Source organism: Equus przewalskii, chromosome 9 (genome assembly GCF_037783145.1).
Source record: "Equus przewalskii isolate Varuska chromosome 9, EquPr2, whole genome shotgun sequence".
Classification (NCBI taxonomy): Eukaryota; Metazoa; Chordata; class Mammalia; order Perissodactyla; family Equidae; genus Equus; species Equus przewalskii.
The window spans coordinates 35706063-35725913 of NC_091839.1; the positions used below are offsets into that span (position 1 = coordinate 35706063).

Sequence of the window (19851 nt, forward strand, 5' to 3'; positions counted from 1 at the left end):
ATAGCACAGAACACTTTTCACAATTAAGAGTCCTGATGTTATAGCACACTCTAGTGATCAACTATGAAACCACAGATCCTTAATATTTTAAGAGTTCCTTGACAAATAAAAATATTTATCCAAAGAACATAAGAAAATTTCAATGTATAGTGTTAATATTTAAAATATAAAAATATTTTTTAAATGAACTTAATTTTCATACCTTAAAATTACATCTAAGGCATACAATATAACTTACTACATTAGAAATAAATGTTACTTGAAACAAAGCTACAATTTTATTTTATTTATGCATCCCAGCATTCACCAAAAGCCCCCTGGGCACCTACTACATGCTAGGAAACATCTTAAGCATTGGTGATGCAGTGATGAGCAGAGATCAATCTGCCTTGCTCTCATTGAACATATAACTGAATAAACAGACATTAAAATACTTGTAGTCGAAAATATTAAACAAAGAACCACATTAATAATAGCTGTGAAAAGTACAATGAGTGAGAAGTGCTATGAGAACATGTTAACAGGAAACTGACCCAGTAAGGGAAGTCAGAGTTCAAGAAGATGACTGAACAGAGACTGAAAGAAGAGTCAGAGTCAACTAGTCAAAGGATAGGTGGATAGAAGAAGTAAAAGGCATCTGAGAAATGAAGAGAAGGCCAAAATAGCTAGAATATAGATATCATGTTAAAAGATAAACCTAAAGAGGTTGGAAAGAGCCAGACTAGGTAGGCCTTGCAGGCCATAAAGAATTCTACCTTTTATCCTAAAAGCAGTAAGATCTGCATTTTAAAAAGAACACAACATATCAGCTCAATATACTGGAGGAAAGCAAGAAAGGCTATGGTGAGACCAGTCAGGAGGCTTACTCAGGTGGCCCAGGTGAAAGATCACAGTAGTCTGAGGAGGGTGATGGCAGTGAAGATCAAGTTTAGTATCTGGATTTGAGAAATATTTAACAGATAAAACTGGCATGTCCTGATGACAGACTGGGTATTGGAGAGGAAGATGGATGTGTCAAAGACTTGTAAATGCCATTTACCAAGGAAGAAAAATCAGGAAGAATGGGCTGTTTTATGTTTTGTTTTGCTTTTTTTTTAAAGATTTTATTTTTTCCTTTTTCTCCCCAAAGCCCCCCAGTACATAGTTGTATATTCTTTGTTGTGGGTCCTTCTAGTTGTGGCATGTGGGACGCTGCCTCAGCGTGGTTTGATGAGCAGCGCCATGTCCGCGCCCAGGATTCGAACCAACGAAACACTGGGCCGCTTGCAGCGGAGCGCGCGAACTTAACCACTCAGCCACGGGGCCAGCCCCCGGGCTGTTTTATGTTTTGTCTGTATGATTGTTTGACTTTGGTTTTATGAGAAGAGTATGAGGTAAACACTAAGTTTGGTTTTGGACATAAAGTTTAAGGTGTTTCCGAACATCCAAATAGGATGGCGATATCAAGCAGGCAGTTGGGTAATCCAGTCTGAAGCTCAAGAGAGATGTGGGCAGGCAATATAAACTTTGAGTCTTCACTGTATGGCTGATAATTGGACATAGACACTCATGAAATGGACAGCATAGAAAGAATATAAAGTGAAATGAGCAGCTGACTTATAATTGAACTTCAAGTAATAATAAAAATAAAATAAAATAAAAATAAAAAGTCCACAGTGTTAGCAATATGGAGGTCACTGCTGAACTTAGCCTGAACTGCTTCAGTTTAGTAATGGGACTGGAAGGCAAAACGGATTAAGAAACGAGTGGGAACTGACAGCTCGTTTGAGAAATCTGGAAGTGAAGGGAGTAGGGAATGGGTAATGATAGGACATGTGCTAGAAGAAAGTGTGGGTGTTGAGTAAGGGACTGATCACCCCACCTAGGCTGCATGAGAGAGACCTGAATATATTCAAAACCAGATGAGAAGAATCTACTTTAAAGAAAAACACTGAATATCCACAAGAAAAGAGAGGGATAATTAATAGTTTAAGGTTTCTGAATTGGAAAGGAGTTAAGATATAAGCACAGGTATAAATACTAGCTTTAGATACGAAGGATAACTCTTCTATTGCAGAACAAGAAAGGATGATAAGATGAATACAAACAGAGGCAGATTTGTGTTTCTCATAGTACGAAAATAAAGAACTTACATATCTTTCTATTTAAAAGCACGTTCTATGGGACATCTCTCATCATACAACTTAGAAAACCAATGGTATTCTTACATCAAAAAGACTATACTATATTAAGTTTTTAAGAATACTGTAATAGATGTAGGGTCATTACAGAGGATAACAACCAATTTAAAAAATTTTATAATTCAAAAAGATTTGTCTGGAATAGAAAAACCTAATGATAGGTTTTATAGTACCTAGCGTTAATGTCTGATACAAAGCAAATGTCAATTTTAAGACTACAAATGTCTTACACCCAACTTTGTATTTATGAGCCTATCAGAACGGGCTTAATATTATCACTTTATTATAAGTAAACATTACATAAAAAGGTTTATCTGCTTTATAGGTTGAGTTTCATTTAAGATTTTTATTTTAAGGTATCACTCCACTGCTAAAAGTATTTGAAAAGTCAGAGAGACCAGATGACTTCTTCAGATCCTTTCTGATCTCTGATTTTTTGTATTATAAGTAAATGGCTCAAGAACTTTGGTCACAAATGTACAGTCTGTAATAAGGAAGCCAGTCACAATATCAACAATAAAAATATGTTTAAACAGTTCATCTAAACCAGCAATTTCCAATGGTGTTAGAAGACTTTGACAGTTCCTCAGGAGCTGCCTGGCGGGGGGGCAGGTAAGGTGAGGTTAAACTAGTATAGCTCCTAAACTCCTCTCCATGCTTCAATCAGAGAAATTTATATTATCTGTTTGATATACTGAAATTGGATATACAATTCCATTTTTAAAAAGGTTTAGGGAAAAAAAAAACCAGGTTTGATAACCACTGAAAAAGGGTTTATTGTTATGTAAAATAAAATATAAATCTAGTCACAAATGACATTTTTAATTACATTTTTGTTTTGCCTAAAACACTCTAGGGATTAGTATCTTTGGGAGATGTGATACTAGCAGAAATAAGGAAAAAAATCTCCATTTAATCAACCAACTTGAAACACGGCTTTTTGTTCCAACATTTACCTATCTAATGTCCAAGAATGCTCCCTTTTGAACAATGATTAAGAGAATTTACATACCATGGTGGGGAAGCTATTTTTATTAAAATATTGCTTTTAAATTATGTTTAGATTTTCACGTTTCACATAGGCATTTAAAATATGAAACATCTCTTTAAAATATATTGCACTTTAAAAACCAGTATCAAAAATAGCTAGAGAAAAAACTGGAAACATCAAAGGTCCATCAACAGATGCAGATAAATAGATTATTTCATACCCATACAATGAAATACTACTCAGCAATAAAATAGAATGAACTATTCATATACAGAAACAACTTGGATGAATCCCAAAATAAATGCTGAGTAAAAGATAAAAAAGAAAGTACACTGCCAGCCCCGGATGCCTAGTGGTTAAGTTGGGGCATGCTCTGCTTCAGGGGCCCGGGTTCAATTCCCAGGTGCAGAACTACACCATTCGTCTGTCAGAGGCCATGCTGTGGTGGTGGCTGACATACAAAAAGAGGAGGATTGGCAGTGGATGTTAGCTCAGGGCAAATCTTCCTCAGCAAAACAAAAAAGACATAGTAAATGATTCCATTGATATAAAATGGTATTCCATTGTATATAAATATACAAGCTAGTCTAAACTGACAGAAGCAGGTTAGTAGTTGCATGGGGAGCAGGATGAGGAAGGAAGGAAAGGATTATGAAGGGGCATGAGGAAACTATATATTCACTGTCTTGAATGTGGTTAGTGATGATAGTTACACAGGAATATACATATGCCAAAACTTCAAACTGTATACTTTAAATATATACAGTTTGTTGTAAGCCAATTATACCAAAATAAAGCTTAAAAAAATACACATGCTAATTGCGAATGTAAAAGACTGTATAAAAATCACCTTCAAATTTTTAAAGATTATTTGATAACGTAAAACCACCATAGAACATTCTAAGGCAGGAAATATATATGCTTATTTCATTACCTTACAACTTTTGGAGCCTGGGAATTTTCAGTTCCTTTAAAACAAACTTTTTTAACATGATCTCCTGAACTATGGCCAGTAATATATTTTTTTTCTTCTACTGAGAAATCCCGGAATGACTTGGATGAAACTGAATGTAGTGAAGATGCCCTATAAAAGACAACAAAGACCATGTTAAAACATCCATTTTGTTGCTGGAAGTCACAGGGCAAAATACAGAGAATGTATACAAAAATTTTAGAATGATATTATATAATTACAGTTTTCAATGTGATGTTGGATTCTTGCTGTCAATTGTGAATTAGTCTAAACTATGTGATTAAAAAAACAATCAATGGAGATCAACACTGGAAATAATCCAAATGTTGAAACTGGCAACAATGATATTAAAAACAGCTATTGTTTTTATGCCTCAAGTAACAACAACAATAAAATATGCTCAGAATAAATTAAAGAATAAGTTAAGCTCAGGAGAAGACAAGAAACTATGAAAAAGAAAAAAATAGAAATTCAAAACTTTTAATACAATATTTAAAAAACAAAATTCACTTGATGGATGTAACAGCAGACTGGAAAAGAGTCAGTAAACTTGAAGATAAATCAATAGAAATTTCTGAATCTGAAGAATAGAGGGAAAAGACTGAAAAAGATTTAAGTCAGCCATGGTGTGACTTACTAGATAATATCAAAAGGTCTACCATAAGTGTAATTGGAGTCCCAGAAGGAGAGGAGAGGCATATGACAGACAAAAATATTCAAAGAAACAATGGCAAACATTCCCCAAATGTGGTGGAAGACATAAATTTAAAGATTCAAGAATTTTTGCAAACCCCAAAGAAGATAAATACAAAACAATACCACATTGGCACATAATGGGCAAACTGCTAAAAAAGAAAGATTAAAAAAAACTTTGAAAGCAGTCCAGAAATATAACACAGTATGAAAACTCCTAGCTTATTGATAGAAACAAGGAAGGCCAAAAGACAGTGTAATGACATCTTTAATGTAGTAAAAAGGAGGAAAAAACTGTCAGTCCAGAATTCTATATCCATATGAGTGAGCTTGGACAAGTATCCTCTACAACTCAAGCTTTGAAATGACTACAGTCCTAGTGGAACCTTGATGGCAGTAATGTGGGAGACCTTGAACCAGAGAAACCCACCTAAGAAATAACCCAGCTAAGCTATACCCAGATTCCTGACCCAAAGGAACAGTGAGACAATAAACATTGGTTGTTTTAAGCCACTGTTTAGGGATAATTTGTTACAAAACAATAGATAACCTAATACGAGATACCAGAGGACTTAAAAGGATAATAAATATTATAAATAGCTCTATGTGAATAAATTTGACAATTTACATGAAATGAACTGATATCTTGAAAAAACAATTTACTAAAGATGATAAAAAATGAAACAGAAAAATCTATAGACCTATATTTATTTTAAAAACTGAATTAATCCCACCAGTTTTTTTATTATAGAAATTGACAAATTGATTCTAAAATTTATATGGGAATACAAAAAGCCTACGTTAGCCAAAGTATTCTTAAAAAAGAAAACAAAAGTTGGAAGAAGATAAAACAAGTAACAGTGAAAGACAGTACGGTACTGACATAAGGATTAACAGACCAAGGGAAGAGAAGAGAGAGCTCAGAAATAGATCCTCATGTATACTGGCATTTTACTTTCAACAACTGAATTTCCAAAGCATTTCAGTGAGAAAAGTGTTTTCTATAATAAACAAATGGTTTATAGAAGAAAAAAATAACCTTTATCTCACACCACATCCCAAAATTAATTCCAGATGGATCATAGATCTAATTTAAAAGTTAAGTATCCCAGAAGGAAACAGAAAACTATCTTCATAACCCGGTGCTAGGCATAGGTGTCTCAGGACATATACAACAATAACCATCAAATAAAGAAATGATATATTAGACTTAACCAAAATTTAAAACTTCTGTTCATCAGAAGACATTCTTAAGAAAACAGAGAAAACATTTGCAGAACATGTATCTGACAAAGGACTCGGTTGGATCCAGACTCTAAAAAGAATTCCTAGAACTCAAAAATAAAAAACATAAATAATAAAAGACAAAGCAATTTCAAAAAGCAAGCAAAAAGGATCTGAAAAGACATTCACAAAGGAAGATATGCTAATACTCAGTAGGCACATGAAAACGTGCTCATTATTCATCCAGAAACAAATTAAAACCATAATCAGAGACCACCACATGCACAGAAGAATGAGTAAAATTAACTGACAGTACCAAATGTTGGCAAGGATGTAAAACAACCAACACTCTCATACATTGTTGGGGGGAGAGGATAAAATGGTACAAATGCTGTGGGTAAAGGTCTGGCAGTTTCTTAAAAAGTAAATATACATCTTCTGTATAACTCAGCAATTCTACTCTGTAGTATTTACCCAAGAGAAGTTAAAATATATGTCTATAAAAAGCCCTAAATAAGAATGTTCATAACAGATGTAGTTATAATAGCCAAAAGGAAAAGAGTCTAGGTGGAAAGAGTCCAACTGTCTATCAACAGAAGTAAACACAAATTGTGGTACATATTCTTACCTTAGAATACTACTGAGTAGGAATAAACTACTTAGGAACACTTAGGAATAAACTACTGAGTAGGAATAAAAAATACTAATGGAAGGAATAAACTATTGGTATTCACAATCCAGATAAATGTGAAAAACATGTTGAGCGAAAGAAGCCAGACAGAAAAAAGTACATTATGTTTCATTCTAATTATATAAAGTTCTAAAACAGGCAAAACTAATCTATGGTCAAAAAAGGAAAATTCACAACAGTGATTGACATTGGAGTGAGATGGGGACAAAGATTAAAGAGAACTTTTTGAAGAAAACTTTCTGGGATAGTGATAATGCCCAGCAAATCATTAAAAAGATAATAAATAATGACTAGGTGGGGTTTATTCCAGGAATGAAAGGTTGGTCTACCACTCAAAAACTCAATCAATACAATTCATCACATTCACAGTATAAAGGACAAAAATCCTATGGAAAAGTCTTATGATCAAGTCAATAGATGCATCAAAAATATGAAGTATTTAGGGATAAATTTAACAAAGCATGGACGGGTGTGATTTATATACTGAAAAATACAAAACACTGCTGAGAGAAATTAAAGATCTAAAAGATCTTTATGCCATGTTCATGATTGGGAGACTCTCAATATTGATAAGCTGTCAATCCTCTTCAATTCATCTACAGAGTCAAAGCAACACCAAACAAATTATAGCAGGTTTTTTTTTTTTTTACAAGTCAAATCTAAGATTTATATAAACATGGAAAAAGCCTAAAATGCAAAAAACAATTTTGAATAAAAAAATAAAGTCAGAAATTATACTATCTGATTTCAATAACTATAAAAGCTATCATCATCAAGTCAGTATGGTACAGCATAAGCATACACATGGAGGACAAATGGAAGTGAGAAGAGTTTAGAATTAGACCCACGCATACATGGTCAACTGATTTCCAGCAAAAGTGCCAAGTAATAAAATGGGGAAAGAACAATCTTTTCAACAAACTGTGCTGGAACAACTAGGTATCTGTATGAGAAAAAAGAAGAAATTAAAACCTTGACCTCTTTCTTACCCTGAATATAAAAAGAAACCTGAATCACAAACCCAATCATAAAAGCTAAACTTATAAAACATCTAGATCAAAACAAAAGCAAAATTTTTGTAACCTTAGAGTAGTTGAAGACACAAAAAGCTCTAACTTTAAACGAAAACAAAAAATTGACGTAATGGATTTTATCAAAATTAAAAACTTCTGCTCCTCAAGACAATGTTAAGAAAATGAAAAGCCAAACTACAAAGGAAGAGAATATTCACAAAACATATATCCAACAAAGGTCTTATTTCCAGACTATAACTCTTACAATTCTACATTAAGAAAATAAACAGCCCAATAAAAAGGCAAAAGATCTGAAAAGACATTCCAAAGATATAAAAATGGCCAATAAGCCCCTGAGAAATGCAAAATAAGCCACATCTAATAGAATAGCTAAAATTAAAAACATTATCTAAACCAAGTGTAAAATGATAGGACCATTTTGGAAAACTGTTTGGTACTATTCTTATAAAGTCAAACGTTCACTTAACATATGACCGAGCAATTCCACTCCTAAGTATTTACTCAAGCGAAATAAAGACATATGTTTATTAAAAGACTTGTACATAAATCTTAACGTTTTTCATAGAAATAAACTGGAAAGAACCCAGTATTTCTCAACAATAAAAAAGGAAGAAATTAATGATACATGTAACAACATGGATTAAGCTCCAAAACTTTATGTTGAAGGAAGGAAGCCACACACAAAAGAAAGCATACTGTATTTACATGCCATTCATATGAAGTTATAGGAAAGACAAAAACTAAGCTACACTATTAGAAATTTCATCAATGATGGTGTGCGGCATGGGTGGAGGGTGGGGACTGATTGAGAAAAGGTGCTAGATAATGGAAATATTTTCTTTATCTTCATTGGGGTAGTGATTATGCAGGTATATACATTTGTCAAAACTCCAACTCTAGACTTAAAATTAGTGCATTTACTATATGTAAATTGTAACTTTATTAAGGTATTTCAAACAAACAGAACACACAGTAAAATCTGTACCCCTTCCCAAATGACTAAAATAAGATGAAAAATGCCAAGTTTTGGTAAGGAGGTGGAGAAAGTGCAACTCTCATATACTGCTGGAGAGAATGTTTAGTGGTAGCTACTAAAATGAATACATGCATAGCCTACAACCCAGTAATTCTATTCCTAGCTATAAATCCAAGAGACATGCAAATATATGTTCACCAAGAACATGAACTAGAATGTCCTAATCCTAAGAGTAAAACAGTGAAGCCATTCAAATGCCAACATGAACTGGATGATAACTGCGGTATATTTCTACAATGGAATATTAGTACTCTTTAAAATATGAATGAATTTCATAAATATAATGTTGAGCAAAAGAAGCCAGAAACATTGTATGATTCTATTTATATATACATTAAAAAAGGAAAAATTAGGGCCAGCCCCAGTGGCCAAGGGGTTAATAAGTTCAGCGTGCTCCGCTTCAGTGTCCTGGATTCAGTTCCTGGGTACAGACCAACACCCCTCTGTTAGCGGCCATGCTGTGCTGGTGGCCCTCCTACTAAAAAATAGAGGAAGACTGGCACAGATGTTAGCTCAGGGCGAATCTTCCTCAGCAAAAAAAAAAAAAAGGAGACATTAATCAGTGGAAATAGAAGTTAGAATAGTGGATGACAGAAGTCAGGATAGTGGATTGGTGCGGTGGACGGGGGAAGGAAGGGTAGCATCAGGGGACTTCTGAGATGCTGGTAATGTTACTTCTTGATTTGAGTGCTGGTTGCACAAGACATGTTCAATTTGTGAAAATTCAACAACCTACACATTCCAATTCAATAAAAACATTTAAAATTTAAACCTATTGAAATTTAAACCTAACCTGGACAGAATAGAGGAAATAAAAATTAAATTGATCTAAATAATTAAAAGCACATAAAATGAATCATACTCAACATAGGTGTAATACTTTGAGAATTAGTTAAGAGTGGAATGTATTATAGAATAATATCAATCAAAAAACAGCAAGAAATTAAAAATCACCTATAAAGATTAATTTAGCTTCCAAAGATTTCATACTAAGATTTTGATGGTATCAGAATCTTTTGATTTAACAATCAGTATTTTACTTTACCATTAAGAACGAAAAAAGGATTCACAGGATAGTAGTCAGGGTCAGGCATACAGATTCTGTTGCTAGACCATTTGGGTTCAAGTTACTCAGCCTCTATACTTCAGTTTCCTCATCAATAACATGGAGATACTAATACCATCTTGTTCATCATAACAGCTGTCATGAGGATGAAATGTTAATTTACAGTAAAGTATCTAAAACAGTATCTGATACATAGAAATACTAGCTAAGTCGGCTACTATCCACTATTTTCACAGCATTTAACAAAACTAACTTATTTTAAGAGAAAAAGAAGACAGTGAGAACATAGAAGTTCTGATATGAAGAAATATAATCAAGTAATAGGTAAAGTCTGACTGATTTAGAAAAATTAATTCAAAAAGATAGCCTTTAGTTAATATTTTGTACACTAGATCTGTACTGTATCCTTAGCATCGCTTTCAGAATCCTTAACAGTCAAAATTATGAACAATAATAATGTAAAAATTTCCTAATCCAATTTTAATTATTTACTCAGAAATAAAGTGGCCATGTTACTAAGTGAACACAAATGCTAACTGGTAATTTCTCAAAAAGTTAAATTCATACTTTGAAGAAACCATAAAATCCACACCCAGATTAAGTTCATAAGCTATTTGGAGTATCCCATAAAAAAGCAAGGCCTTCTAAAATACTGTATCTTGTGTGAATAGCTCATTTGTACCTGACTCTGACCTAACCACCATACCATATTTGCAAAAAACACTTTTACATGCATCATCTCGTTTTATCCCTACAACATCAATCCTGAAAGATAAGTATTTTCATCACTAGCTATGTTTAAAAGGAGAGTCCAAGCAAAGTTCAGGGATCTCAATGACTACAGAATCACCAAAGAAAACGCAGAACTGAGATCCAAATCCAATTCTTAATGATCACAATGCTTTGCCGTCTACTCTACCACTTCCTTCAATAGGAAATCAAGACAACAACACTCCTTATGAAGTGTCAAAGATAACACAGACGAGAGGAAAATAATGATGATTCACACTTTATTTTCTTAGCAAATGAGCTAAGCATCCATTCATAATAAAATCAACTAAAAATTTTTACCAAATTCCTATTTACAATAAAGGTTAAATCAAGACAAACTACTTTACATAAGATTTTTCTTAAAAAAAATTCACCAAAAACTTAATACATGTTAAGGAAATCAGTTAATCATGTGAACATATTACAAATTAAGTTACAATTTATTTAAGTAAATGATAATGGCTAATATTTACGTATTTGATTATACAATGTTGAAGGTGCCATGCTAAATGTGTTCCATTTAACTCAGTTTAATTGTCACAATACCCCTGTGAAAGAGGTACTGTTTTTAGCTCTATTTATAGACAAAGAAAGTAAGACAGAGAAATCTTAAATAACTGATCTAAGGTCACATTGCTACCAAGTATCAGATCCACGATTTAAACTCAGGAAAGGATCACTCTAGAACCCAGGCTTAATCACTATACTACTGTGTCTACATTGAAAAGTCATTTATCCTAAATCTTAAATCGTATGAGAAAAATTTTCTTTATAAATTTGTATCAAAAACATGAGCTACTAAGGCATTCATGTTAAAAATAATTCTTCAAAAGGAACCTACCTTTGACTTTATCATAAAATTTTCCCCAAAATACATACACAGAACATAAAAAAATTAATTACAAATACTAAAGAATAATTCCCCATTTCCTTTACTAGCTGCTTCTGCCAATAAAGAAAGTTATATAGTGGTACAGAAAAACCCTAGCTCTTTTAATAGAGAAGAGTTTTGTTTTTCTTTTTTTCTAAGTAACCAAAGACCTGATGAAGTACAGCACAGGAAATATTTCTATAAGACACAGAATCTGTTTCCTAAGCAGTTTACATTAAAAGTAAAGAAAAACCCTTGTTTATAATTCCTTATTAAGAGCAAATCAACAATCTACAAAATTTTGTGATTTTAACAGAGATAACCAAATTCTGATTTTGTACCAGTACACTTTTGATATCAGAACTCTTTTTTTTGTTTTTTAAGTAAATCCATTCCAATCTTAGTCAGCTTAACCACACATAAAATTCCTTTCTCAAGATTCCATTTCCACAAATCTTCTACAACTTTCTATATCCACTTAGGTTTTGTCCTATCTTTTTCCTTTCTTACTCTGGAAAAATATTTTAATTTAGGACAAAATTACTTTCTTTTTTCCCTTATCAAAAAAAACCCAAAAAACAAAAACCCATGTCCTGAATATCTTTCCTTATTCAAAGAACACATCCTATTTTCATTATCTTTTTTTCATATACACTTGTCCTCTCTCATCCTTATTATTTCTAGTAGTTTTATTTTTATATATTGATTATAAATTTTAACTATTTGTAATCTTTCCTTTCCAGTCCTAAAAACGAGGAAGCAGACCATTGTGATGCTTCGAAAGTCAGCATCCTTTAGCAGATTAGCAATTTAGAAATACATTTCATAATGTCTACTATATTCTTCCTCATAGTAAATCTTCAACATGGCACAAAACATGTTTGTTTGGGTTTTTTTTGTAAGGAACATTGGCCCTGAGCTAACATCTGTTGCCAATCTTCCTCTTTTTTGCTTGAGGAAGACTGTCACTAAGCTAACATCTGTGTGAATCTTCCTCTATTTTATGTAGGATGCCACCACAGTGCGGCTTGATGAGCGATGCTAGATCGGTGCCTGAGATCTGAACCAGCAAACCCCAGGCTGCTGACAAGAAGCATGCAAACCCAACCACTATGCCACCGGGCACAAATGTTTATTAACAGACCTAAATATATTTTCTCTCTTTAAAAAGTTAAAAAGCCAAAAGTAGGTAAATTTATTTATGTTTAGCATTTACTGTTTATCTTATGCGGAAATGATTTAGCTATTCAGTGAATATCCATTACTTAGTTTAATTTAGTATAAACTTCTATCTTGTTTACATTTATTTAAATTCCTTGCTTTAAACAATTATGTTTGAATCAGACATTAAACAGCTAACCATCATAAGTTATTTTACTTGTTGACAAATTTTGTAACACAGAGATAGCATGAGCTTATTTGATTGGTAAACCCAGACAGAAAAAGTTGCAAGTATGTATTACATTTAATATTGATAACTCTGAAGACATGCCTATTTTTATTAAACTAATAAACTTATTACATTTAATATTGATAACTCTGAAGACATGCCTATTTTTATTAAACTAATAAACTTAAAACTAACTTTTACTTATCAAAGATTATCCCAGATCATGTGAACTTGAAAAAACATCTGGGTTAGTTCCTATATTTCTGAGAGTATACTTGTTTATATAAACACTTAATTTTCTTTAAGCCAATTAAGTAGAGCTCTTTACAAATTAATTTTGGCAATGCCTTCCAGAGATAAAAAAATATCATGTGTCTATAACATACAGTCATAGCCATATAAACATACAGACATAGAGAACTTACAGTTTATTTTAAAAATTTTAGCCATTTCTCAAGTAGAAAACTCAAAAGAATAGTTGGATCCAAACTGTGTTTCTAGCAGATGAACTAAATTAAGGTTACCTGCTCAGATAGCCAAAGCTTTTTCTAAAGATTTTTTATGTGCATGTCGTAAGATGCTTTTAGAACTATTTCTGGGGTCATTTTGTCTTTTAGAAGCTTCTGCATACCAATCAAAGAATGCATTCCATTGTCTCTGAGAAGTTTGAGATTCTCTCTTCTAAGAGTGCCCCTTAACATGGACTTATCTAAGTTAAAAAAGTTCCTTGAAGTGGCCACTACAATCCCCAAAGTTCACCCATTTTCCAAAAAGGCACAAGATCCTGGTTCATAGACCAGATGGAACCATCTCTGCCTTTCGATTCCCTAAGATGTCTCAACTATTAGGAGCCCTGTTTTCCAACAGCTGTTCCAAAACACAAGGAATCACGTGTTTTCTCCCCTTTTGAACAGAAGAGGGTGACTTACCAAGATGCTTCAACAAACACAATACACAATAAAGTTGGAGAGCTCAAAAAGCAAAGAGAGCAGAGCTAGGATCCAAGACAGACATCCTCAAATTCCAGGGTTGGTGAGAAAGCAGTTAGCTCAATGGGCTCTGTGGGTACCAGCACCTGGTTGCTCACCGGCCTTGGAGTCATTGGGGGTCTTCTTTGGATGCCATTTCTGATGCCATGAAATGTCAAAAGTTCATAAATAACAGAAGTAAAACCAATGAATTACCGAAGTAGTAATGAGTAAAATTTTGTGCGTACACAAAAAGATAGTTTCCAAACCAGGAGCACTCAAATCAAAACATGGAATGAGGCTCAGGGGTATACTGTCATAAAGCAGCTTAATTACTGAGAAAGCAGTGTTTATTCTTCACAGTGTTTGGTTACATTAGATTTTTCTTAAATGACATGGAATTGGTCAGTGGTTACCTCTTATCAACCTTGGGGAAACAGTTCAAGTTTGCTTATGATTTCCAGAGACATAAGCAAGAAATGACCCTAAGTCAAGTTAGTTTTTGGAAAATAAGCTAAATTAAGCTTTGCTTGTATAACTAAACTGGTTTTGTCTGCTCAGGGGATTTTCAAGATTGGTCTCTTTTTTATTTCAACAATAGTAACGAATACATTCTATAAATACAATCTGTAAATCAGATTAAAATCTAATTTCAGATCAATTTTCTATTTTTCTCAAAGCAGAGAAAAGTTTAAATTCTACCAACTTTCTGTAGAGCAACATTTACAAAGGCTACTCTCAGGAAAACAAATCTATTCCATTTTTAATTTCGTCAAGTATATACTATATGTATTTACACCGTATGTATATCTGGTTAAAAATCAAATGATATACTAAACTTGTAGCCTTCTAAGGATTCAAGAAAGAAAATTATTCAACAACCTAATAATAATAATAATAATTTCCATTTATACTAAACATGCATCAAAATTCAGGAATACCAAGCATCAACTATTTTAGGCAAATGTGTTCTTAAAATTTCTAACAAATGTTTTCTGATCCATTAATTTAGGATAAAATTTCCATAACCAAACAGCAAATTATATGTATATATTTTTATATTATGCTTATTTTATATATATGTGTAATTATAAAATATTGACATATATAACATACGTATTACTAAGTTACCTCAGCCCACAGCTTAATGAGTGCAAATAAAAGTAAGTACCTAAATTCAAAAGAATTTAGCAGAAATGAACTTTAAAAGATCCTTCAGTTATCAATAAAATCTGTGAAGTCATAAAATGGGCATAAAAGATTAACTGTATGACAATTCAGATACATCTCACTTCGATAATTCAGAATAAAACTATCTATAATTGGTCACTTAGATAAATTTCCTTGGTGTCCTAAAATACATAAAACCCATTATTCATTTGTTTGTATTTAAATGTTCAAATCACCCTTTCATAAAATGCATGTATAATAAACATCACTATATTTCATAGCCGCCAAATTATTTTTCAAAGAAAAATACCCTGATAATATTTTTGGCCTAATTTTATGGCATTTTTCTTCCCGGTGAGGTATGTGAAAATATATACCAAATGTTGAGAATCTCAGTCCCAGTCCTAATCTCCTTAGCCTAATCAGCTTCCAGAATGCTGGCAAGCAAATAGAAAAATTAAAAGTTTCCTCTTTAGAGATACTGACAGACCAAGGAGACACAGACATACGGGGGGTCTTCTAAGGATACTGCCAGGTCATCCTATAGTCCAACCACACGCGCACACAGAGCTTCCAATCAAAATTTAAAACAATCAAATAAAACAAACCATAGTTAAAATGAAGTAAACATACATAGGAAAGAGTGAATAAACATGAAGGTAAATCACTGACTATTTTTAACTTTCATAAATGGAATCAGAGACTTGATTTTTTCTTTTTGCTAATTGGCTTCTTTTGCTCAATATTATATTGATGAAACTCATCCACGCAGTCGTATTTAGTCATAATTCATTTTTTCATTGTGCAGTATTTTACCATAAAAATAGAAATAAACTATAATCTATCCATTTACTGCTACAGACATTTAGCAATAGTCTCCACTTAGCATTTAGTTTCCAGTTTTTGGCTTTTACAAGTAACGATGATATGAACATTCTGATAAATGCTGCCTGGTACACAAGGGCATATATTTTTGCTGGGTATATATTAAAGAGTGAAAAACTTTAAAGAGTACAGGTATCTTAACACTTGAATATTGAATAGGATACTATAAAAAGGGCACTATATCAGCAAACAAGAAAGAGCTCTTGGCAATTAAACAGTTTAGTAGATGAAATAAAACACTGAATAGAAGGGCTGTAAAATAAAGTCTGAAAAATGTTCCAGAAAGTAGAATAGAAAGAGAATTATATGGACAATAGAGGAGCAAAAGTAAGAAAATTAGAGAAGTCCAGGAAGAGCAACATCCAACTGACGTGAATTCTAGAGAAAACAGTGAGGAAGAAGGTATCAAATAGTACATAAGATGCCCCTAAAATTTAAAGACATGCTTTTCCCAATTAAAAGAGCCCATCAAGTACAATGTATCAAGAACTCATACAAGGCACATCACAGTGAAATTACAGCACAACGGGGATAAAGAAAAGACCCTTTCGGGGCTGGCCCCATGGCTAAGTGGTTAAAGTCCTGCACACTCTGCTTTGGCGGCCCAGGTTTGTGGGTTTGGCTCCTGGGTGTGGATGCTCTAGAGGCATCCTAGATACAAAGCAGAGGAAGACTGGGACAGACGTTAGATCAGGGCTAATCTTCCTCTAGCAAAAAAAAAAAAGAAAGAAAAAAGAAAGAAAATAAAAGGCCCTTTAAGTTTCAAGAAAACAAAGGGGGGGAGAGGGAGAAACTGGTAACATAAAGAGTCAGGAATTGGAAAGGCATTAGAATTCTCAACAGCAATGAACAAGAAAAAGAAACAAATTCTACAAATGGTTTCCAATTTAGGATTCTGTTCCAATCTAACTATCAGTTAAGAATGAAGGGGAGAACAAAAACATTTTGATAGATCTAAGAGCTCCAAAAATCTATGTCTTATACATCCTTTCTCAGAAAACCACTGGAGTTGTGCTATATCAAAACAAGGGGTAAACCAAGAAATAGAAAAACATAGGACCTAGGAAACTGGGGATCGAACACTGGAGGGAACTAAAGGGAATTCCCAGGATGATAGCTAAGGGAAGTCTCAAGATGACCTATTCGGCAGGCCTGGAAAAGACTCAGTTCAGAGCAGAGAAGGCAGGGCTCTAAGGAAGATGCCTCCAAGAAAACAAAACAGACTACTTAGCATGCTTTACGATATTGGAAAGAACTATGTTTTAGTTGAGTTTCGGGGGAAAAATTAGTAATGAGCACATAGGTAGCAGGGTAAAAATTGAGGGAATTAGTTGTTCTAGGAAAAAAACCCAGAAAGGCGTAAAAAAAAGGAAATAAATCATAAGATATGACTGTGGTGATCTTAATTAACAAGTCACAAAAGAGACAGATTTGGGACAGGGACTGCTGTCTTTTATTAAAAGCCTTGGAGTTATCACCATGCTATTAAATTTCTTAAACTATGTTTGGGTTTTAATTTGATTAAAAAGCATTTTCTATTGGAGCTGGAAAGAACTATGTTTGAAAGAGATTCTGAACCAAGAAATTCACTATTTGTCCATTAATTGGATTCCCTAATTTGGATAATCGTTGTTTTGTTTCTTCTTTTGTTCATTTACTTTTCATTTTTAAATAAGGAAACTGACTATGCTACGGCTAGCTAAAACTACATTACTAAGCCCAAAGCTTCCTGATGAGCTTAGTTAATTCTCGCAAACTGCAATATATTTAGTACCTTAGAGCTATTCCAAGAGCTTTTTTAGTCTTTGCCATACTTTTATTTAGGGAAAACACAACTCATTGTTGTAATAGCAACTCCATAAACCCTACAGAGGCCATGTTCAAATCAGTCTTGTATATTGCCTTACCACCAGGACTGGAAGAGAACCTTGCACGTAGAAGGTACACAACAAATACTGATGAATTAAAACATTCTACTAAACCCATTCTCTCAAGTTTCACACTATTTTCTTTTTCTCTTGGGTTTTCCCATCTCTGTTTTACTTTATCTGTGATCATGCTTTAGATGTACTAATGGCTCTGACAGACATTGATTTAGTCCCAATGATAGCACTCAAAATAAAATGAGTTGCCACTCTCTTAAAACAATTTACCTGTTAATTTGGAAAAATATTCCCTCGTACAAACAGAAAAGTGAGGCATTAGAAGCCATGAAGGGATTCCCCCAAGGCAAAGGAAGCCTCCAAAACCCTCCTCAGTGCTTGTAAGAGAAACGGGATCCTACTGATCCCTTCCTTGCCCTTCACACCATCCACGAACTTTTCCTCTACAACTGGTTTCCAATTCTTATGACATCAGTCATAAAGAAAAGGGAAGATGGGAGGGGAGCAGAAAATACAAGCTATTTTACACATCTCAAAATTGCTATCTGACTTCTTTGGAGATTATTCCTACCAATGCTGCCATTATTAGTAAATTCTAATGGAGAAAACTTACATGATATAATGTTAAGTAAATAGCCCTGCTTAAAAACATGACAATAACAAGCTATGATTATAGCAACACAAAGATATTAATGATGCATACAGAAAGACAAAGAAATTAGGGTGGTAAAAAAAATTAATGCTTGCTTTTATCAAATATTTCTATGATACATATTATTTCTTACAAAAAATGAAAACATAAGAACGCTCCTTTAAATTGCTTAAGCAATAAACACCAATTAGAATACCAAGAAGAAATTATATCTACATATAGAAAGTTTTTGAAAACCATGATGCACTTGTCAAAACAAAAAAAAAATAAAGTATTTCCAAAGGTCCAATATTTAACTTAAAAGCAAAGAGGGAAATGAAGTATGTGAAGAGACAGGTGGGAAACAACCCCAGAAGCCAATAACTACCTTAAAAACTAATGCACAGATCTATGCTTATTTTAATAAAAATTAGAGCATACCATGCATTCGCTGGTTTTGGAGTTTTGGAAGGAGTAGTTAAAACAGTTTCCATGCTATTCATTCCTGAATTATTTTCTTTGGTAGTCAGTGCAATCATTTTTCGTTGCTTCTGAGAAAGTTTAACTCCATGAGAAATCATTTTGCTAGAAATTAAGTTAAACCAATTAGTTGCACTGCTTCTGAGAAAGTCTAATTCCATGAGAAATCACTTTGCTAGAAATTAAACCAATTAGCATTAATTACTGTTTAATGAAGGTTACAGGTAATTACATTGCTTTATGTTTCTCTGATGTGATTTTACTATTACCTGTGGCATCAAAATGGCCACAAGTTTCAACAGTGACAATATCAGTTTATACTATCAATGGTCAAGTAATAGTTACATATGAGCCCTCCTGCTAAAATACACTTATATATCACACTTGCATCAGAAATAGTCCACAATGATCATTTTAGAGGCAAGTTTCTGGCATGTAATACTGTATTCCACAAGAGCTGGGCAACCCAACTTAATCTTTAGCGTATATTTAAGAAATAATGTTACAGATGCTAACTTATCTAGGAAAGCCCTTATAATTAACTTTAACATCAAATGCATAAAAATAATACGAAAGGTCCAGTAGGTCTTTCCAGTTCTTTAGGGTAGAACCAAAACACAACAGGGTCTTTCCATTTTTATGATTTTTTTTAACCAACCCCAAATTTGTTTTTGGTGTAGCTCCACATTTTTGTCTATTTTCTTCAATTTGCATGATGGTTCTGAGATCCACGACAGGAGGGCTGACGGGACTAAAAGACACACAAAAGTTACTTTACAATGCTATTTATCCATAAAGTCCAACCCCCAAACTTCACTGAAACTGTAAATTGTATATAAAGATCGATAACGAGAGGATAATTTAGATCGATTTCGTCAGCTGTGGCAAACTGCAAAAATGACGTTTTGAATGAA

The 19851-nt window shown here is 33.3% G+C and overlaps 1 protein-coding gene across 12 annotated transcripts in view; it reads right to left on the bottom strand.

The window, feature by feature from the left end:
- The window catches only part of IBTK (inhibitor of Bruton tyrosine kinase), a 98623-nt gene that overhangs the window by 8536 nt on the left and 70236 nt on the right, over positions 1-19851 (bottom strand). For 9 of the 12 annotated variants that reach the window (XM_070559030.1, XM_070559028.1, XM_070559029.1 and 6 more), the window contains 3 exons: positions 19596-19688; positions 18899-19042; positions 4106-4255 (listed from right to left, as the gene is read on the bottom strand). In XM_070559030.1, coding sequence (XP_070415131.1) covers positions 4106-4255; positions 18899-19042; positions 19596-19688 — 387 coding nt within the window. The remainder of the gene's footprint in view (positions 1-4105; positions 4256-18898; positions 19043-19595; positions 19689-19851) is intronic. The other 3 variants (XM_070559034.1, XM_070559033.1, XM_070559032.1) reach the window with 1 other exon arrangement.